The sequence below is a fragment of the Orbicella faveolata genome, unplaced genomic scaffold (assembly GCF_042242905.1).
Source record: "Orbicella faveolata isolate gen_17 unplaced genomic scaffold, um_ofav_v1 contig_2, whole genome shotgun sequence".
Lineage (NCBI taxonomy): Eukaryota > Metazoa > Cnidaria > Anthozoa > Scleractinia > Merulinidae > Orbicella > Orbicella faveolata.
In genome coordinates, this window is record NW_028301547.1 from 5290853 (window position 1) to 5310000 (window position 19148).

General features: G+C 39.4%; 2 protein-coding genes across 3 annotated transcripts in view; one reads left to right on the forward strand and one right to left on the reverse strand.

Annotated features, from left to right (window-relative positions):
- The first annotated feature begins 59 nt into the window (after positions 1-59).
- Positions 60-16263, forward strand: LOC110044509 (uncharacterized). 2 transcript variants are annotated; one of them, XM_020750061.2, is made up of 7 exons: positions 60-1952; positions 8874-8927; positions 12466-12743; positions 13153-13281; positions 13699-13823; positions 14084-15111; positions 15507-16263. In XM_020750061.2, exons 1-7 carry the CDS (start codon positions 245-247, stop codon positions 15671-15673), a joined length of 3489 nt encoding a protein of 1162 aa, XP_020605720.2. In that variant the 5' UTR covers positions 60-244; the 3' UTR covers positions 15674-16263. The 2 variants fall into 2 exon arrangements, with proteins under 2 accessions (XP_020605720.2, XP_089145867.1); XM_089289741.1 differs by lacking the exon at positions 8874-8927.
- The window catches only part of LOC110044510 (E3 ubiquitin-protein ligase TRIM45-like), a 3521-nt gene continuing 311 nt past the window's right edge, over positions 15939-19148 (reverse strand). Inside the window, exon 1 of the mRNA XM_020750062.2 lies at positions 15939-19148. This exon is cut by the window's right edge and continues 311 nt beyond it. Coding sequence (XP_020605721.2) covers positions 17000-19148 — 2149 coding nt within the window. The 3' untranslated portion in view covers positions 15939-16999.

The following is a 19148-nucleotide window of genomic DNA, read 5'->3' on the forward strand; positions in this document are numbered from 1 at the left end:
CGTTTTATTCGACATTAATTATTCATGACGAGCTCTGACGTCATAAATATGAATAATTGACATGGACTACGGAACAATATGGCGGACGGCGAACCCATTCATTCTGTTTACCCGGCATGAACTGTCGCTTTAGGATAACAATCAAAGACCTATCCTGTTTCAGAGGCGTGTGTTTTGTTTCAAGACCGCCGCTTCATAACGCAATGAAACCCTGAATCAAATTGAAGGACGGGACGGTAGAAACATGGCTTCGAATGTCGAAGCGAACTGTCGCGGGAAGAATAACAACATTGGGTCAATGCGGCATGGCCTATCTGGTGGACCAACAAGTCTTCCGATCACAGAGGGCGAAGTTTTGATTGAGAGTGAATTTCTGGAGCTCAACAGCCAGCTCCACTACTCTAAGACGGTTCATATCTTATTGACGGACGAGTTTGTTTTCGTTAAAGAGATGAGGGACCGCAGAGATTCTGAAGCGCGTGTGCTTCAGTGCGAATCTGGCAAAATTGTAACGAAATTTCGTCGCTCAGATGTAAGCGTCAAGGTGTGCGAGGGCTGCCCGTTTACTTTCAAAGCTAGATGGAACAAGGAGACATCATTGTGGAAAACGTACGAGCTCTGTGGGAAAGAAGAAGTCTGGCCCAAATGGCTGCGGAGTTTCAATGTCGAAGAACCTCAAGGACGGTGCATGATTCCCTCTCACAGCATTTGTGAAATAGAGTGCGACTCCGACTCCGATGATGGTAGCGATGACAATGATGGCGAAGACGTTCAAATTCCCGAATGCTCTTTTCCTCTGAGCGTCGATCGAACGATATCCATGTGGTCGATGTCAATGCTAAACCCGAGCAATGTCCGCAGACTAGCCATTACTCAACATCACCGACCTTCGGTTTCCAGGCTTTCCAGGCTAGTGAGCAATGGTTCGAGCGACGACGCACAGGATGTTTTAAACGCAGGATCCTTGTACCGATCGAACTCGCATCCTCGCGTATCTCTCGTGAAACCTTTTCGTTGTTCTTCGTTGCCACACGTTGGTGACCTGGAGAATGTTCGAGTAGATTCTGATCTAAAAAATCACGGATGTAGAACCAGGGGTGAAACTAGCGCAGATGACTCAAATCACGCCCTGAGCTCAGAGGCATTACTAGAACGAGAGGATACACCAAATACAACCTTAGCAACATTGCAGCAAAGGGTTGAAAACCTGCGAGCACATCCATCCAATCTTAATTTTGTGAGAAGGGGTAAAGGGGATGACCCACCATGGGATTCCCTGGCCACGCCCAGGTACCGCCGGAAACACTCCCTTAATGTGGCCCTGACCAATGAGGCCAATAGGATACCCATGCCATCAGACTCTGGCATAAGATTAGGTGCACACACCCCACTCTTTTACAGCAAGCAGGAGCAGGCACACGAGAACAAAATGACAAGTACAGTGCACGAGACCAACACACCAGAAACTTCACTCAGTCCAAACAAAACAAGCAAACTGTTGGCAAAGAGATCTGAATCCTTGCCTACTTCTCAAAAACCTGATCTATCACATGTCACTCGTCCAATCTCGGAGAGGGGAAACAAGGAAGGCGTAGCAAGGCAACTAGACTTCAAAGATGACATGGCCGTGGATTTGAGTGACAGCAATCAGGCACCACGCAAAGACAAGATTAAGAGATTCTGGACAATCTTGTACAAGAAGCGACCAAAGTTAAGGGTGCCAATGGCACAATGTGATGATTCAGTAAGAGAAACTGACAATGATATTAGAAGTGCTGAGAGGAGTTCCTTAAATGTCTTGGATTCAGATACTCCAAATGGAGTAAACGTTGCAGGAAATCGCCGTTGTGGCTTTAGTGATAGTTTTTCAGCTACACATGATAAAATATCAGGGATCCCATCAAGCAAGGATAACCACAGGACAGTGCCAAGTCAAATGCAAAGCAAGCAAGGTAGGTGAAATTATAGGTGACTGATCAAGGTGTGGATTCTCTTTACATTCTTTGTAACCATAATTTTTGAAGCATGAGGATTGTGAGAATTAGAGGTCCTGGTCATTTCAAGAAAACAAAATGGACATGAAAAAGATAAATGCTCAAAGAACATGCTACAGAAAGTATGGTACTATGGTAATCATGAATATTAATATATTGGTGAAGAAAGTGAAATGTAGTCTGTAGTGAAAGACTTACTTGTCTGGTGCAAAGTCATTTCTACTAGAAAGAGTTATAAACATCATGTGATTCAAAGGAAATTATCCCCTTTGCCCAACCCCTCAACCAGCCTAGGGCCAAGTGAAAATAACTTAAGTTACAATCTGAATACTGTCACTGTAGCTGAACTTCTTGCTTCATAAAGACTTCTCAAACTAATTTAGTAATTCATCAAGTTTAAACAAAGAAATTTTGAAATTGTCACGGTGTTTGGATACATGTATATGATCTTATTTAGCATACATTTTTACAGTTTTATTTCTTCCTTTCCCTCAAAATTCATCAAAAATTTGCTGCTGCATGCCATATTTTCATCTTCCCTCTCGGCATTTGGAAATCATTTTTTTTCTTGATACTATAGGGATTATTAGAAGATTAATATTCTTTGCAAATTAAAAGGTTACGCTCCTGATGATTAGACAATGTCTTGTCCAACTTGTCATACAAGGTCATTGTGTATTTGAACAGCACCTTAATTAATTAAGTTAACGCTTGACTGCTTGTAACAATTTGGACTGCTAATACTTGCAGCTTTTGTTATACTTACTCTAGGCTTGCAACCCAGCTGGTCATTTCCTGTTTTTGTCAACTAACAGAGAGTAGTAAGCATCAATAAAACAATACTGCCTTTCCTACATTAGCCTGACATTCTCATGACACTGTGTCAAAATGAACCTTATTTAAATTGCAAGGAGTTGCAAAGTCATCATTGATCAGCAGTGAAATTGTTCTTGCTTTTTTTCTGTAGATTGTCTATCATTCTACTGAGGAGAATTCGATCTTCAATCACAGTATTCTTTCTGAGATGATGAATAAAATTTTGAGTCCATTCCCTTGTAGTGTACATGAATCTACCTTTTGAATTTTGTTTATAAAAGAAAAGACATCTTCACATACTGTACAAGTACATGTACACACAGTCCCCACTACAGTGTGTTTGCATAAATTATGGTTGAGTCTATAAAAGATATTTGAGAAACCAAGGATGAATCACTGCTAGAGTAACTTTTTTTCAGTATACTTCCTGCAAGCTCTGTAACTTAATAGCTTTTTTTTTTTCATTTGTGGACAGTGAATACCCTAGTTTTCTTGTAAGAATGTGTGTCCTAAAATTCTCAGATAACTACAGCTGAGGTATTGATCACATGTATGAAGGGAATTCATTATATTTGATTATTGCAATAAACAAATTATTTTGATTTCTTTCTCTTCCTTACAGTATTTCTAAAAGAAATAGAAAACATTCTCCATGTCCCTATCAGGTTACATATTATAGAGTCTCTTTGTGAAAGTTCCAAGGATTTTTTTTTTTAAAAAAAAAAAAGCCTTGTAAACTCTCAACTTTATATGGGTTGTGTTCAGGACTACAGAATTTCATGTTCTGCTTAACTTTAATTTTGTGTTTGCTCCTGTATATAACTTAATGGAAAGTCAAAACTATTTCTTAAATTTTATTTTCTAATGGTGCAAAGTACTTTCTCTTGCCATTAAATTTCATTTTTGTGGTTGGATAGTTACATATAAAGTATTAGTTTCATGAAATTAATTTTTTTCTTTTACACAATGAAGAAACGCTTTTTGTGACCTTGCCATTATTTGAAGTTCAATTTTTAATTTTTATTAAAAAGTTAAACTAGGTACTGTTAATCGCAATGTCTGTAACTGTGAAATTTTTTTAACTTTATTGAATTCTGATGCATTAAGTTAGTTTTCAGTCACAGCTTGGTGCCAAAAGCTGTCTTTGAGTCACTCCTAGCAAAATATTTTACTTTCCATGTTGGAGAGACTTCAAAAATGAAAATTTTACCCTTGATAATATTATTGATAACTTGGTGTTCATGAAAAACAAGGGAAGCTTTAACAATTTTAGGGCAAGAAGTTGTAGTAAGTCGTAAATTTTTTTTCCTTTGTGAACTAATGTCTTACATGTATTTTTTACATTTTTAATAATTAACTATTTTTCTAATGTATGTAGTTCCTGTTTTGCACTGATTTGTTATTTTGAAAACCACTTAGCTTACCATGATCAATCCATGTCCTGTTTTCATTTTGTTCTGATTAAAAGCATTCTATGTTATAGTTTGTAATTTATTAAATTTTGTTCATGAATATGAAGTCCTTCTTACGGTAGTCATGTTGAAAAGACATTTTGTAGATAACACATGATTTTCTGTGACAATAGACAGTCTTGCATTTAGAAAATTGATTGCACTCTCCAGCGCACGAATTCAAATTTATTAAATTTCTTTTACTGGAGTCATTTAATCAGGATGACTGCTCAAAAGTTTCAACCTACACCAGCTTCAAGAGTTCTGTTACCTTCTTTAAGACAGTGGCCTAGAGAGATTTAGATTTTATACCCATTTCACAACGTTTTTCAGTTTATAGCAAGGCTATGAATTTTGTTGTGGTTGTCATTGAAGTTCACATCAAGCAAATTTGTGTTTTGACCTGGGAAAAAACCTGAAGTCATTATTTACTGTTTAAACTGGTGCACTGTACCATTATTTGTTTGAAGCTACTAGTATTCATATGTAAATTGCTGATGCAAAATTGTTGTCTACTTTTTAGTAACAGTGTTTCATAATAATGACAGTTTCATTTTATCCCCTCCATTCATAATCTCACTGTGCATTCTAACTGTTAATTGATGAGATCTCAGTGTGTGACCATATTAAAAAAAATGCTACCTGTACATGAATGGAGACACAATCGTTTCCAATAATATGCACCACACAAGGTGGTTCAAACTTTACATGCAAGTTTGTACTGTTGTGCATAAAACGTCACTGTGTGGTTGTTCAAATGAAAGATACTGAGCCATACTTTCATCCAGCAATGTTTGTTTTTCCAATTTTAAAGGAGCTACGTCTCGGTTTGTGCATCCTGAAAAGTTTAGCCTGAATTGGTCAAGTCCCTTGTTTGTAATCTGTGATAATCTTCTCCATCCAGCTTACTCCGTAATTTATGGTTTATTATTATCACTTTGTTATTTTTCTACATGTATCTTAGTAAAGTTCTATTTTCAGGCTTCCTAGAGGTAATTTTGTACATGGCCAAACTAATTCAAAATATTGTGACTCCTTTAAGTTTTTGCAAAATGAAGTTTGAATTTGTTTTCTTTCTGTTTTGAACTTGACACTTCTTGTACTAGGAGTGAAAGGGTTGAGTATTTGTGCGTGTAATAAGAAATTGTTGAGAGTTTTTAGTTGCTACGTTTTTGCTTTACAACATCTTTAGCTTGGTATGTGCATATCCCTTTAACTATGTACAGTTTGCTGTTGACCAATCAAAGGTGCTTGTCTGGAGTTAAGTCCAAATTTATGTGACAAGATATTGGAATTTTTGACATTTCTGTCAGTACTGGAATCCCAGATGCCTCCGGGAACGTGAGAAGTCTACGTCTGAGGGGGCTTGTCAGAATGCCAATAATGATATCTTTGGGTATCTTGTTTTGTTGTTGAGGTTTTTATCTTCTGCTGATCAACAAAGCAGGAAGCAAGAACACATTCTGGGGGTTCTTTCCTTAAAAGCACAAGTGCCAATGAAGAGAAAATATTGGCTTTACTGAAGCTATTCATCTTGTCAAAACATTGTTCCACTGATCAGACTCAGTATTAGTGTTTTATTGTGTTTCAACAAATCAAAATTGAAACCAGGTTTAACAGAAGCAAAAGCTACCCAATTCCATTGTATGGATGAACATCAGGTCAGGTGTCAGTGTGAAATCAATGCTAAATGCATTAGCAGTAATACAAATACCAATTATATTAGGTCATGACATATCTTGTGAAATAAGGACAGCTAAACCCCTCAGGTTTCAAATATCACACATGGAGCGGATAGCACAGGCCTTTCTCCTAACATCTAAGAGGTGAACTTTCATAATTTTCACTCCTCGACCTAGTAACTTCTGGGAATGGTGTCTTTCTTGAATCAAGACTACATTGACTTTTTGATCCTCAAAACCAAGCAGTTGGGTATTTCAAACATGTGGTGTGGATCAAAGAAGTCTTATGTCCTCAATCGATCCTGCACAGAGCTTTCACAATCCTCAGCAAAAGAAAGGAGAGGTTCAAACCCATTCTGTTTTTCCATACCCTTGTCTTATTTTAACCTACTGGAGAATGATTTCAAAGGTGAGGAATTTCATTGTTTCCTTTCCTCTTGTACAAATGTACTACATTGTTTCCAACTGATAGTGCTATGACCATGTCCGACCATGTTTTATACAAGAATGTGCAGAGCTTTGTGACAATAGTTAAGCTGGATTGAGGGATTTGCTTGTTGTGGGGTACATGTAAATACATGAGATAATGAGAAGAGTCTTGGATTTTTTTGATCTCCAGAATCATGTTATTTCACAAGAGTCACACATGTGTATGACTGACTGTAGCTCCCTGCTGTGGCAGACTAAGCTAGAGAACTGTAGTTTAATATCATATTGACCCATTATTTATCATGCAGTGATGTTATGTTGCCTAAAGAAATATACCAAGACAAATATTGAAGAGTTATAAATATAAAATGTTGCTCGCACACAAATCACCAACTGGTACAAATGAAGTTACCTTTCTTCAGGTTGTCTGTGTTATTGTGTAAATGTTAAATTCCTCGGTAGATGTAGATAAACGTTTATTTTCATTTATTATTTATGTTTCTTCCCAAGGGAATAAATTGAATACATTTTTTATCTACCTGAATTCAAGCTTCACTGCAGATTAGCATCTTAGAATTTGCATGTCAGTTACTCAGTTAAGAATTTGAACTTTCTTGTGACTTTATGTGAGTGTACATCTTTGGAATTTTTAAAAATAGGTAAAACTAAGGAACAGAAATTTGACTTTTTTTACAATGATGACCCAGATTTTCTGCCAATTGAAATGATATAACTTACTTGAGATTGGGAATCTTTTTTTTTTCTATGAGGCCGTACATAGTAATATTTTGATTCATGGTCTTAAAATTTGCCACATACTGGTAGGTTTGTGTACTAACATATGTCTATTTTGGGACTTTTAGCCTTGGTGGGTCTGTACAGGTCCGAAGTGTCATATGTACAAAATATATTACTGTATAAATAAACACAGTATTCCCCAACTAATTGACAATGTTGATAGATATGTTCCATCTTTGCCTTCACCCTTGAGTCCGATTCAGTGAATTCCAAGATGTTTCAACTCAATACTGTTTGAATTTTATAGATTCAAGCTTTGTTCGTAGCAGAAAAGAAATTTGAATAGTCAACAGTAAAGATTTGATGTACTGGTAGTTCATTTGATTTGGTTGTGGGGAGATCCAAAAATCATATATGGTAATCTAATACAGGAAGTTGGAATCCCTAGCCTGGGGTTTTCCTTCCGTTAAAGCACAGCAAGCTACCATTAAATAAATCTTTCAGTTCCTTTTAGCTCTGTTTAAGTATGAGCAAGATATAGATGGAAGTAATTTAGAAACAGTGCTTACTACTGGTCAAAACAGCTATTCAGTCCTTACTCTCTTTCATCCATGTATTTTTAATGTTATTTTTGAGAATCATGGTGTTAAAACTTAGAATGGTGACTTCTTTACTTTGGTTACCAGTGTTTGCGTGACAGCATTGATTGATAAATGTGTTATTCTTGAAGAAATTGTCATTCACATTTTGTAGTTGGAAGTTGCAGCGGTTTCTTAGTGCACACATTTTGCCAAGATTCTCATCCTTAGTTTCAGTAGTAACACTTAAGCTTGTGGTAAATAAAGAGCTGTAACGTTTGTGAGACTAAAAAGGAAGTCAGAGTGTGCTTGGGGTTTATTTACTGTGACCCTTTCAGCCCAAGGCAGGATTTAAAACTTCCTCAGGGCCCTAAACATAGCAACACAACGGCTTGTTATGGAGCGTAGATGGTGGTCCGGATGGATGTGTTTATACGCTGGAATATAATTTTTTAAGATCATTTTTTTGTGTGTGTCAAAGATGGGTAAGGTCCTGTTTAGTGTTTAGAAGATTTTTTAATTATGTCACCATTTACTCACCATGACTGCATGCATAACAAAGAATCAATGATGAAATAAGTTGTAATGCGTTATTGTTTATCAGCTGGGAATGGGATTGTCAGAAACATGCTATGAGTTTTAAACTCATAAAATATTTTGTTTTGCAATCGATATATCCATTCGCTGTTGCTGAATCTGTATATACCTGTGAATTGAGAAATTTGTGTAATTGTTATTGAAAATTTAGTTTGTAAACAAGTATCTCAGTAGAGCAAAATGTTCATGGCCTGTGTTGTGTTGAAGGGCTTGAATTTATCAGGCAAGAACACATTTTAGCAGTTTAGCTAACTTGTTTTGCAATCACTATATCCATTTGCTGTTGCTGAATCTGTATATACCTGTGAACTGAGAGAATTGTGTAATAATTATTGAAAATTTAATTTGTAAACAAGTGTCATGTGAGAGCAAAATGTTCATGGCATTTGTTGTGTCGAGGGTCTTGAATTTATCAGACAAGAACACATTTTAGCAGTTGAATTAACTTGTTGAGCATTGTGAAGGAAGATTTATGTGAATTTGATTTTGGGGTTTCCATCCTCATACTGTTAGTATTACAAATATTCATATTTTGGTTGCATACTGAAGTATTTGCTTATTCAATCTTTTATTTTGCATTTGTCTTAGAATTTTCTGGAGTTGATACCACTCCTATAGGAAGACCAAGTTTCTCTTATAGTGGTAAGATATTTTGAGGGCTTTGTTATAGCATTATGCATGAAATATGTAAAACCAATGCCTCTGTAAACCTGTTTGGAGGGGGGTAAGTTTTTTTGGCGGAAAGGTCTGTTGGATAAGTTATTTTGAGGTTCATGGCTAAAGGGCTAGTGCTGTGAACTCTGGATCCAGTGCTCTGGTTTCAAGCACTGTACATGGGCACTGTGCTGTGTTTTGGTCTTGGACAAGATACTAAGGTCTTGTCTGCCTTACATGTGTACGTCACACAGGAACACAACTAGGTGCCAAAGATTTGTTGAGGCCTCAACAGAATGCGAGTAGGAGCGGGGAAAAACCTGTAGTGGACTAACATCCCTTCCGGGGAAGGTAGCAATACTCTTAGTTTCCTGTTATTGTGGTCAAGTTCTTAATGCCATTTTTTGAGCCATGCCCTTTCATTAATTTTACAACCACGTAAAATTTTAACTGCAATTTTTCCTACATATTTAACCTGCCAAAAAAATGCTTTTGCCAAACTTGGCCCAAATGTTTCTTTCTCGCTTCTTTATTGGTGCATTCTCATCTCTCTCTCTCAGATTGCATTGTCTGTTCAATGTCTATATCTTCGTCCTTCCGCCGGAAACATTGTTGTTTGAAGATAACACTGCATTTTAGAGTTCTTGTTTTCCAATAATCTTGTTACAAATTCTCGTTAGATCCATATTGATGACTCAAGTGCACATGTGTTTTAGACCTTGAGCTTACTCGAGAACTTTCCTGCACCAGACATGACAACATTAAACATTCAGTTCTTAGCCGCAGGCTTAATGCATGACTGAGTTCTTAATGGTAATTATTCCAATTTATGCAGTAGAGCAACAAACGTCAACTTGTATGCCGTAAATCGATTCGCCGAAACCACTGGCATACACATTTAGCGTTTTCTCGAACTTTCTGATACATACTCGTTCGAAAAGCCTGTAAAAGGAATCTTCGTTGTCGTTTATTGAGGCACCAGAAAGAAAGCATAAGTTTTTAGAAGTTTGACTAAGTGTTGACTTAAGAAATCTGTAGATTTATACGTGATTCCTGTTGCCATTGTTTTACTCGCCATTGTAAGTAGGAACGCCCTTGTTCCTAACGTAGTCTCGTCAAAATATTGTTCTTTCACTCATAACATAATACTTACGCGCCGTCAGTAGGATTTAAGTCTTTTTGTTCGGCGAATTGACGCATTCACCTTATTGACATGAAAACAATCCGATATTTGTTTTTCGTGACTAAAGAAATTTCTAGTCGGATTAGATTATAGTCGGAGCATCGACTTTTATGATTTGCTACCCACCTTTCGTCGCTTATGTTTAGTTCGCTACGAAGTAAACAGCAAGCACTTTGTAAAACTCAAGGACATCTCTTTCTTCAATGCATGTTCTGGTTGTGCCGGTTCCACGGCATATAACTCTCCGTCATCGTAGTAAGTATATTTGTCAAATGTTTGGTCTCTTGAAACGTTTTTTTTTTTTCATACAGCAATTATGTTTATTCTTGTTGAATTCAAATCAGGTATTAGTATCGAGACTTTCTTTTGGGGTTGTATTTCTAACTTTCGGAGCACAATTTTTTTTTTTCGCTTTAAATGTGTTGTTTCGTGATCTTTTTGCTAGAAATTTGCCGTGTTCCAACTCGCCTTTGCAATATTTTGCTTTGTACCCGTTGGAGCGAAAAACTGTTTTCAAGATTTTTCGAACTAAAATAAAAATTTTCACGAACCCAGCTTAGCGTGGAGCGAAATCACTGACAGCGTTCCTCATTACAATATTGTAAATTTATCAAAAATCACGCGAATGTTCTGTAGAGCTTTCGGGCACGCAACCTTGTCACGCTCGAAAAGTGATGCATTTGACATAACGTGACACAGCTCTGCTTCAGCTCGCAAAGCGCGTGACGTTTGCGTGGCAGCAAGCAATTAAGGTGTGAGAACTTTGTTTGGTCTTATTTGGACATCGCGTTGTTTTCCAATTTTTTATTAGTAATTTTGTGAAAACGCCGAGCGGTTCGTTGCTACATCAAACTACTCTAGCTACTTCTTGCGTGAAACAGCGTTGGGGACAAACGATGAAAATGTTTTGTTTCGTAGGTTATTTCAACCGAGGTATGTGGAGATAATCTTCTCACCGTTTGCAGTCATTTGCCGTAATTTTCTTTCGTGTGAAAATCTGGTTTTTAAGTCGGACAATAATTTCTCTCACCCGACCCCTCAGTTTTATTGTTACTGAGCAAGGGGAATCTGTACGTTAATCACTATTGCAGACGGGAATTTAACTAAGACGTTAAAAAGAACTTTCATTGCAAAATCGCGTGCGTTTTCTGTGAAATTTGAATTCTTATGTAATTCGAAAGGAAACTGCCCACCGAAAAGATATACCGGCACCGCTCAAATCAATAGGATTATTTTAAATTTGTTTTTTTCGTTGGCGAGTAGATTAGAACGACCACTTAAATTGGCGAAATATTTTTTTTCATTAGAACCCGAACGTTTGATTCCAATGGGGCTCCAAAAATAAAGTGATTTTGTTTGACGGTTTTTCAAGTCTCACTCGTTATTTTCTAATAAAAGTGTCGAGCCAGGTGTTCATCACTTCAACATCATTTATATTTTTTCAGTTAATAACGATAGCCCTTTGATCTTCACAATGCCGATTCCATTATAAAATGGCTCGAGCAGACTAGATCAGCGTGGCGTCTAGACAAAGGCCGGCAGCAGGTTTTTATTTCGCGGTATCTTTCGGCGGCGCAAATCAGAACATATTTTTTTGCAGCACCGTCGGAAGTTCTTGGACCGCGCACCGCTCCTGGGGGCTTCTTGGTTGGGTCTTTTGGAGACACTTTGAAATAATTTTGTGGTGAATTCAAATGACACGGGTCTGTGGTCTTTAACACTTTGATATCTCTTGAGAGTTAATCAAGATTGTTTTTACTGAAACAAGCGCAGGTAGTGTTTTGTTAATTTATAGATGAATCCCCTCTTACTGAAATTATTTTTAGAGAGCATATGTCAAAAGAATTGCATTGGAACTAAACGAATCGTTTTCGTAAACGGATTGTGTTCCACGATGGGTTTTCTGTCGTTTATTGACTGCCATTTTATTATAAATATGATCTTGATTTTTATGCATAATCAAGGTATAATTTTCCAGCTTTTTGAGTTAGACTTAAATTTTGCCTCATAGTTAGTGCGCTCGACTCCGGATCGAGCGGTCAAGGTTCGAACCCTGGCCGGGGAACAATGTGTTGTGTTCTTGGGCAAGACACTTTACTCTCACAGTGCCTCTTTCCACCCAGGCGTACAAATGGGTACCGGCGAATTTAATACTGGAGGTGACCCTGCGATGGACTAGCATCCCATCCAAGGGGGAATAGAAATACTCCTTGTCACTTCATGCTACAGAAACCGGGATAAGCTCCGGCCTGATTGGCCACTTGGCTCGTATGCAGACTTAACCTACCATACTTTGCCATTGTTGATTTATGTAAATACGTTTTTTTTTTTTTTTAATTTAAGGGAGCATGAGAAAGAAAAGGCTCGTCAAGAAGATCTTGTCACCGATCTTCAAATCTAGTTCCCAAGAGGAGGACATGAGCAACCAGGCCTCAAGTCCAACAGGCGAGGTTCCTCAGAGCCCGGACGTGGTTGACTCCCACGTCCCAGACCTCTCTCAGCGCCTGATTGATATTGACGCCTCGCTATTTGCGCGGGAAATCACGCTTATTGACAAAGAACTGTTTATCAGAATACCTTGGCCGGAGCTGGCAAACTGTGGCTGGATGACTAAAGACAAGGTAAAGGAGAATCGTCAAGATCTATCTTGTTTTACTTTATATGATTCAATTTGGCGTCCGGGCGCTAATTACTTTTGGTAGCTTAAGGCAGGACGCTTTTTGGAGAGGGCACTTTGGCTGTGGTCTAAGAAAAATTACGAGGAGCCCAAAGGTTCCTAATCATGAAATCCTGGGTTTGAGCACATAAGCTTGTATGAAAAAAGCAAGATATTTCCATTCGCCCAAAGGCAAGAGTTAGTCGCCTGTGGCACCCGCGCGCTTCTAGAGGTTAGCCCTGGCACGTGTTAGGGATGGGGTGCTTAATTCAGCTAATGTTCTCTGCTAACAAAGATAATAATTACCTATTTCTGCATCACAAGCAATGTGCTGATTGATAATATTTGTAATTATTTTTTTATTTGTATTTCAGTACGTGACTTCACCTAACGTTATGGCGATGGTGGAGTTTTTCAATCGCGTTGCACTTCTTGCGGCATCTGAAATTTTATCTCAGGACACGCCCAGTGGACGAGCCAGAGCGATCTCTAAAGTCATCCAGGTATTTAAAACTATTTACAGCCCTTGTTAGTACTCTGTGAATTACCCTTACACCATATAATTGCAACTGCAAGGGCAACATTTTCACTGATTACAGTACAGTGAAGCCTCCCGCAAGCGGATATTTTTCGAACCAGTTAGTATTTGTTTGGCGACACGTTATGGAAAATAAATGCTGCTGAATCCTCGTTAATGAATTAGATGCGTTTTACTTAAGACTAAGTTACGTAGTTTTATAATGCAGCTTGTTTTTGGGTTATTCTAGTATTGTTACTCGGCCAATGCGGACCTTGGTATACTACAGGTGTGCTCATCCCTTTGAGATGTTAAGAGAAATATTGAGTGGTATCACTAAGCAAGCGGATCTTGGTGTCATTCTCGTGTTCTGAAGTTTTCTTTGCGGCATTTTCCTTTCCAGATTGCTGATAAGTGTCATCTCTTAGGAAACTTCAATTCTCTCAAGGCTCTGTTGGCTGGTCTCCAGTCCACTCCTGTCTACAGACTGAAAGAGACCTGGAAAGAAGTCCCTTCAAAGAGGAAAAAGTAAGCCACGTTTCTCGTTTGATAATCTATTTTCTAAGGAGAGTGGGGAGAGGAGGTAATTTGTGACACCATCGTGTTGTTCGGTGGAGCGGGGTTGAGGTCGGGGGGGGGGGGGGGTAGGGAGTAGGGGCACAGCTCAGTGCGGTTCAGGGAAGTGAGAAAGGGCTGCAGTTCCTAGTCTAGATTATCATTTTGGGTCTTATCTTTGGTTATCATTTTTCAACGCATATTTATCTTTATCACCGTCCATTTGTTTACAGGAAGTTTCGCGACTTGTCAATCCTCATGGGAGAAAGTGACAATTTCTCATTGTACCGCTCAGAACTGTCCGCCTGTTTGGAAAATGGTCCGTGTTTACCATTCCTTGGGAATTTCTTGACTGAAATTGCTCAAACGCACACATACCTGGCTTGCAAAAGAAAGAAATTAATCAAAGGAGGAAAACAGTCTCCGTTGATGGGGCGAAACGACAAACTTGATAGGACAGACGGAACCATAATGAACGGTGAAACTCCAAAACGTAACGGCATGACCGAGAATGACGTGACACCAGACTGGCAAACGTCACCGCGTGACAAGGAAAATGTCACCCACGAGAAAAGCGAGAAGCGGACTGCAAAAGTAAAGCGGACGCCATCACGAAGCAAACTGTGGAGATTTCACAATCGTCAGAGCATAAACGACAGTGGTGTTATGTTGAATCGCAGCAGGAACAGCAGCACAGAGGTGTTGGACATTCCTGATGGAGATCTACGCAAAGGTCTCACTTCGAGCTCAGATTCTGTGATCACGAGCTCAAGTTCGCTCAATGAGAGCCCTCGTAACGCGACCAGCGGTAACTCGCGCACGCCCAGTAGACCGCCGCTGCTGAGGAGACTTTCTGAAACGTCGACAAATCATAACGGGATCTCGTTTTTGATGAAGCCGAAGAGACGATTGTCGGAGACTAAAACGGGCGAGAGTCGGCGCTCGTTTCTCAAAGGACTTGTTCGTCGGACGCCGAGTAGTCAGTCCGTGAAGGAAGGCAGAGTGTCGCGGGGATCGTCTTCGGAAAAGCTCACGGTCAGCCTCAGCACACTGTCGGTCACAGAGAACTTGAACAATTTAAAATTCAAAGATCTGGCCAAATCACAGAGTAGTCCATCGGTCAAGGAGGGAGGGAGGCTGTCCCCTGAGCTCAGCCCAGGTCCCCTCGACAGATCACCTGATATCCAGGTGAAGCTCTCGTCGAGTAACAATTCTTTCGTGGAGGACACGCCGAACACCAGCAGTCACGCGTTACAATCAGGTAAATCAAAGGTTTCACCACAATTTTATGGCTAGTGGCTGATTTTGACTGGCTTTGTCTTGTGACTAGTTGTTAGTTCGGACTGTTCACAGGCTATATTTATCTACCCGAAACCCCAGTGTTGCTGATCGAAGCACTCGTGTATCGTATTTTACATATTTAGGTGACGTTTGTTTTCTTCCCATCAAGGTTTGCTTTCATCTTAGGGAAAAAGGGCGGTGAAGAAAAGTTGGAAAAGTTAAACGTTGTCATGATCCCTGGCTTCCCTGTTTTTCCCAGGATCCCCAGTGATAATTTACTTTAACCTTCCCACAGTCATTAAAATTTAATTTTAGATCTCAGGGTTATAAATCCAGTGATGCGTTTCTAAATTTTCTTTTTTTCTGTGTTTGTAGGCACGGAGAAACAGTTGTGGGTTTACCAGATCGCTTCAATCCAATACGACTTTGTCAGTCGTCCATTCGTCCGCCATTTCCTTCTGAACGCTTCGTTTAACTCTGAGGAAGACAACTACAGGCTCTCGCTAAAACGGGAAACTCCAGCAAAGAAAACTGCAAGCTGACCCACCACTGCAGGTTCGCACGAGAGCGTTTCCCATGCGCTGTCACCATGGCAACCGAGTCTTCCTCTTCGCAAATTTTTTTCCTCGATAAAATTCTTTGCATATCCGTACTCATCTCGTTTCTACTCTCTCACGGCCAAAGAGGACTGAGTTGGTCTGGAGAGTAGAGGACGACCCAACTCAGGAACTGAAAGCTATTATATGTTCACATCCATAGTTTGTGAAAATTGACACTGTCGACTACAACAAGAAAAATACGTTGTCGTTCCCTTGCAAAAGCATCGTAGTACTTTTAATATACTCTAATATAGAATACATAAAGTTATTTTATGCATTAAGTATGAAGATTTATTTTAATTGGATTATAAACGACGTTATTTTTACATTGAAACAGACGTAAACTACCTCAGTGGTTTCATTATATTTTAAAAACATCTTACTTATCTTCTGTTCCCTTGTAATTATTCCAAATGTTAACCTCACACTGTGCATCGTATTATTAGAAATTGTAAATATTTTATTAAGCAGATTATCGAATATTATTGTTGAAAGCAATAATAAATATAAAATCAGCAAAGATGGTACAAACTTATTAACTGATATTTTATTTCCGTCGGTGCTAATAATAAATTGCCACCAAGGTTCAAAGTAGGCTGGCTTACGGTCAATTACAGACGACTGTACTGGTCTGTCACCCCTGAAACTGACTTTATCTACCGGCATCTGTATTAACTGACCAATCAAACACCGGTAGTCTATTTCTTAGTCTAGTCTTCTCCGAGACTACTCTTGTTTTTTCAAGATCTTTCTTTTTCTCGCTGCTAAAAGCGAGAGAGGGAAACGTAAACGATAGAGACCGAACGCTCGAGGTTATTAAGTTGTATATTATGACTTTTTGCTTTGGTTTTGTGGGCCCGTAATCGGCCCGTGGGCATTACAGGAGAATTATGCCCTAGCATTAGCCAATCATTAGCCAATCATTCCTTATATCAGATACTAAGCTGTAGTAACTAAATAACCAGGATACTCTCTACGGTGAAAGAAACTACATAACGCAATCCCGGCAGGTCCAATCGATGAAAATTGATCATCGGAGAGCAATCCATATAATCTAGAAAAACTCATCGATTATTATTGATTGGTTCATCAATGAATAAAAACGATACAACACCTTCGATTGTCTTAATATTTCCGATACCAATCGATTAATTTTATCGAGTATATCGATTATGGAATCCAATCGATTGGACTAGCTGGGCGCTATCGACAGGAACACTACTTAATGTTAAAAAAAAAAATTTTTCCTGCTCTCCTGTCATTCCAAGCTTATTGAAAAACATAAATTCGGTTTTTGTTCACGTCCGAAACCAGAGCGCCACCATTCCGAGTAACGGCGACGGAGCAAGGGCAAATGCCTAATTCACGAACTAACCATCCCACCACTTTCCCATCCAGTGTTAAAATTTGAACACTACTCTTGACAGCGTCGCACACGATCAACTGGTCAAACTTGTCGATAGCGAGGCTAGCAGGACCTTCAAACTCTCCGATATCATACAGAGGAACCCCCTCTTCACTGAACACCTTCACACTATGAGCCATGCGATAAGACACGAAATACTGTCCCTGGTGGTAAACAGCACACCACGGGAACGCATCGTAGTTTCTTATTCTGAAGGACCGCAACAATTGTGTGTGGTCAGGGGAGAGGACCTTGACTGATATGTCACCCGAGTCACATACCAGTATGTTTCCATCACTCCTAACAGACACACTGCACGGATTTATCAAATGCTCACTGATATGTTTGATGAACTGTCCATCCTCGGTAAATAAGGAAATTTTACATGACTCCTGTGACGCTTCAGCAACGACTATGACGTTATGGAACTTTGAAAATGCGAGAGATCTTGGTTTTCGTGTTGGAGCCATGTCAACTACAGTTCTTAGATACTTCAAATCGGAATCAAACAGCAAAACTTTCTTGTTCTCGTAATCAGCCACAGCAATGTTTCCAGTCCTTTCACTTTGCGCAATGCTACAGGGAAAACGAAACTTAGCGTGCCCGCTAAACTCTTTTGAAACTGGTTGATATAAATTATGCGGTATTACCTGAATTCTCCAAGGACTATCGTTCAGCGGCATTCCGTTTACCCCGATTACCATGTCATGTTGGCCAACACATTCTGGCTTGTAGCGCACGCTGTAACTTCCGTCTTTCAAGCCTTCAAGCTTATTCTCCTCAATTTCTCCCGTGGGAGAGCGGATCATCACGGTCACTACATCTTCTTCATTATAAGCCTGATTTCCGTTTGAGTCTCTTGTTACGACTCTAAAGTTCGTTTCGTTCCCTGATTTTATAACTGTTTCTGAGCCTTTGAGGTCTTTCAGCTCAGCCACCGTTCGCGACGGATCAGTGAAACTAGCAACAACTTGACCTGGGCCCGAACCTCTGAAACAATTTTCAATTTGTTCAGTGTCTTTATTTGGAATATAACTGAAGTGACGAGGTCTGTAGATCTCTGTTTCCGATGCGCCCAGGAGTTCCTCAAAACAACTAGTGACATTTTGCTGTGCTTGAAGGATTTCAGAGGCGATGTTTCTTTGTAAGACACCTTCTCCGCATTCAACAAATCCTTTTAGTTGGGAGACGACTAATTGAAAATTTTCTAGTTGCGTTGCGTGATCTCTCTGCTGTGCTTCATTAATTTGACCAAGCTTGGTCTTCATAGCCGTTTCATGTTCCCTCAAAGCTCTCACCAATTCGTCCACAATTGCTGTGATTTTATTTCCAGCGGTAACCATTTCGTGAGTCGTTCTCTTCATTACCTCGATTTGTCGGTTCATTTTTCTTTCAACGACGGCAACTTGGGCCTTTGCTTTGTCTATGACCTCTGTAATCTGGATCTTTCGTCCTTCCGCCGCTTGTTGAATATCAACCAGGGTGTGACGATTGTGATTTACAAATCCGCACTTCATGCAAATACACACCTTGCAATCTTGACAAAAGTATTCCAGTGCTTCGTTTTGATGATACTTCTCTGTACACATGACCGGTCGCTGGATTAACTCTTTGACGTCTTGCACTTGCAATTTCTCGATCAAAACATTGCGGTGACCTCTTGTAGTCTTCAACCGCTGATGCGCCTCAAAACAAGCTGTGCACAGAAAGTTCTGACAAATAAAACAATATGAAGTAACCGCGCTGTTCTCTTCGCAGCTATCACATCTTTGACCCTCGGTCTTTCCATCTTTCAGCGCGAGAATATCTACCAATCGATTAAGATGAAATGATGTGGGAAGACCACGGAACGTGTCTTCTTCCGGGATTTGAAAGAGAGTCAGACAAACCGGACATTTGATCGTCGGTTGCAGTTGTCTTCTTGCGAACGTTCCCAGTTTATCGAGGCAGTGCAAACAGAAAGAATGCAAACATGGCAGCGTCTTGGGGTCGTTGACTGTTTTTAAGCACAGT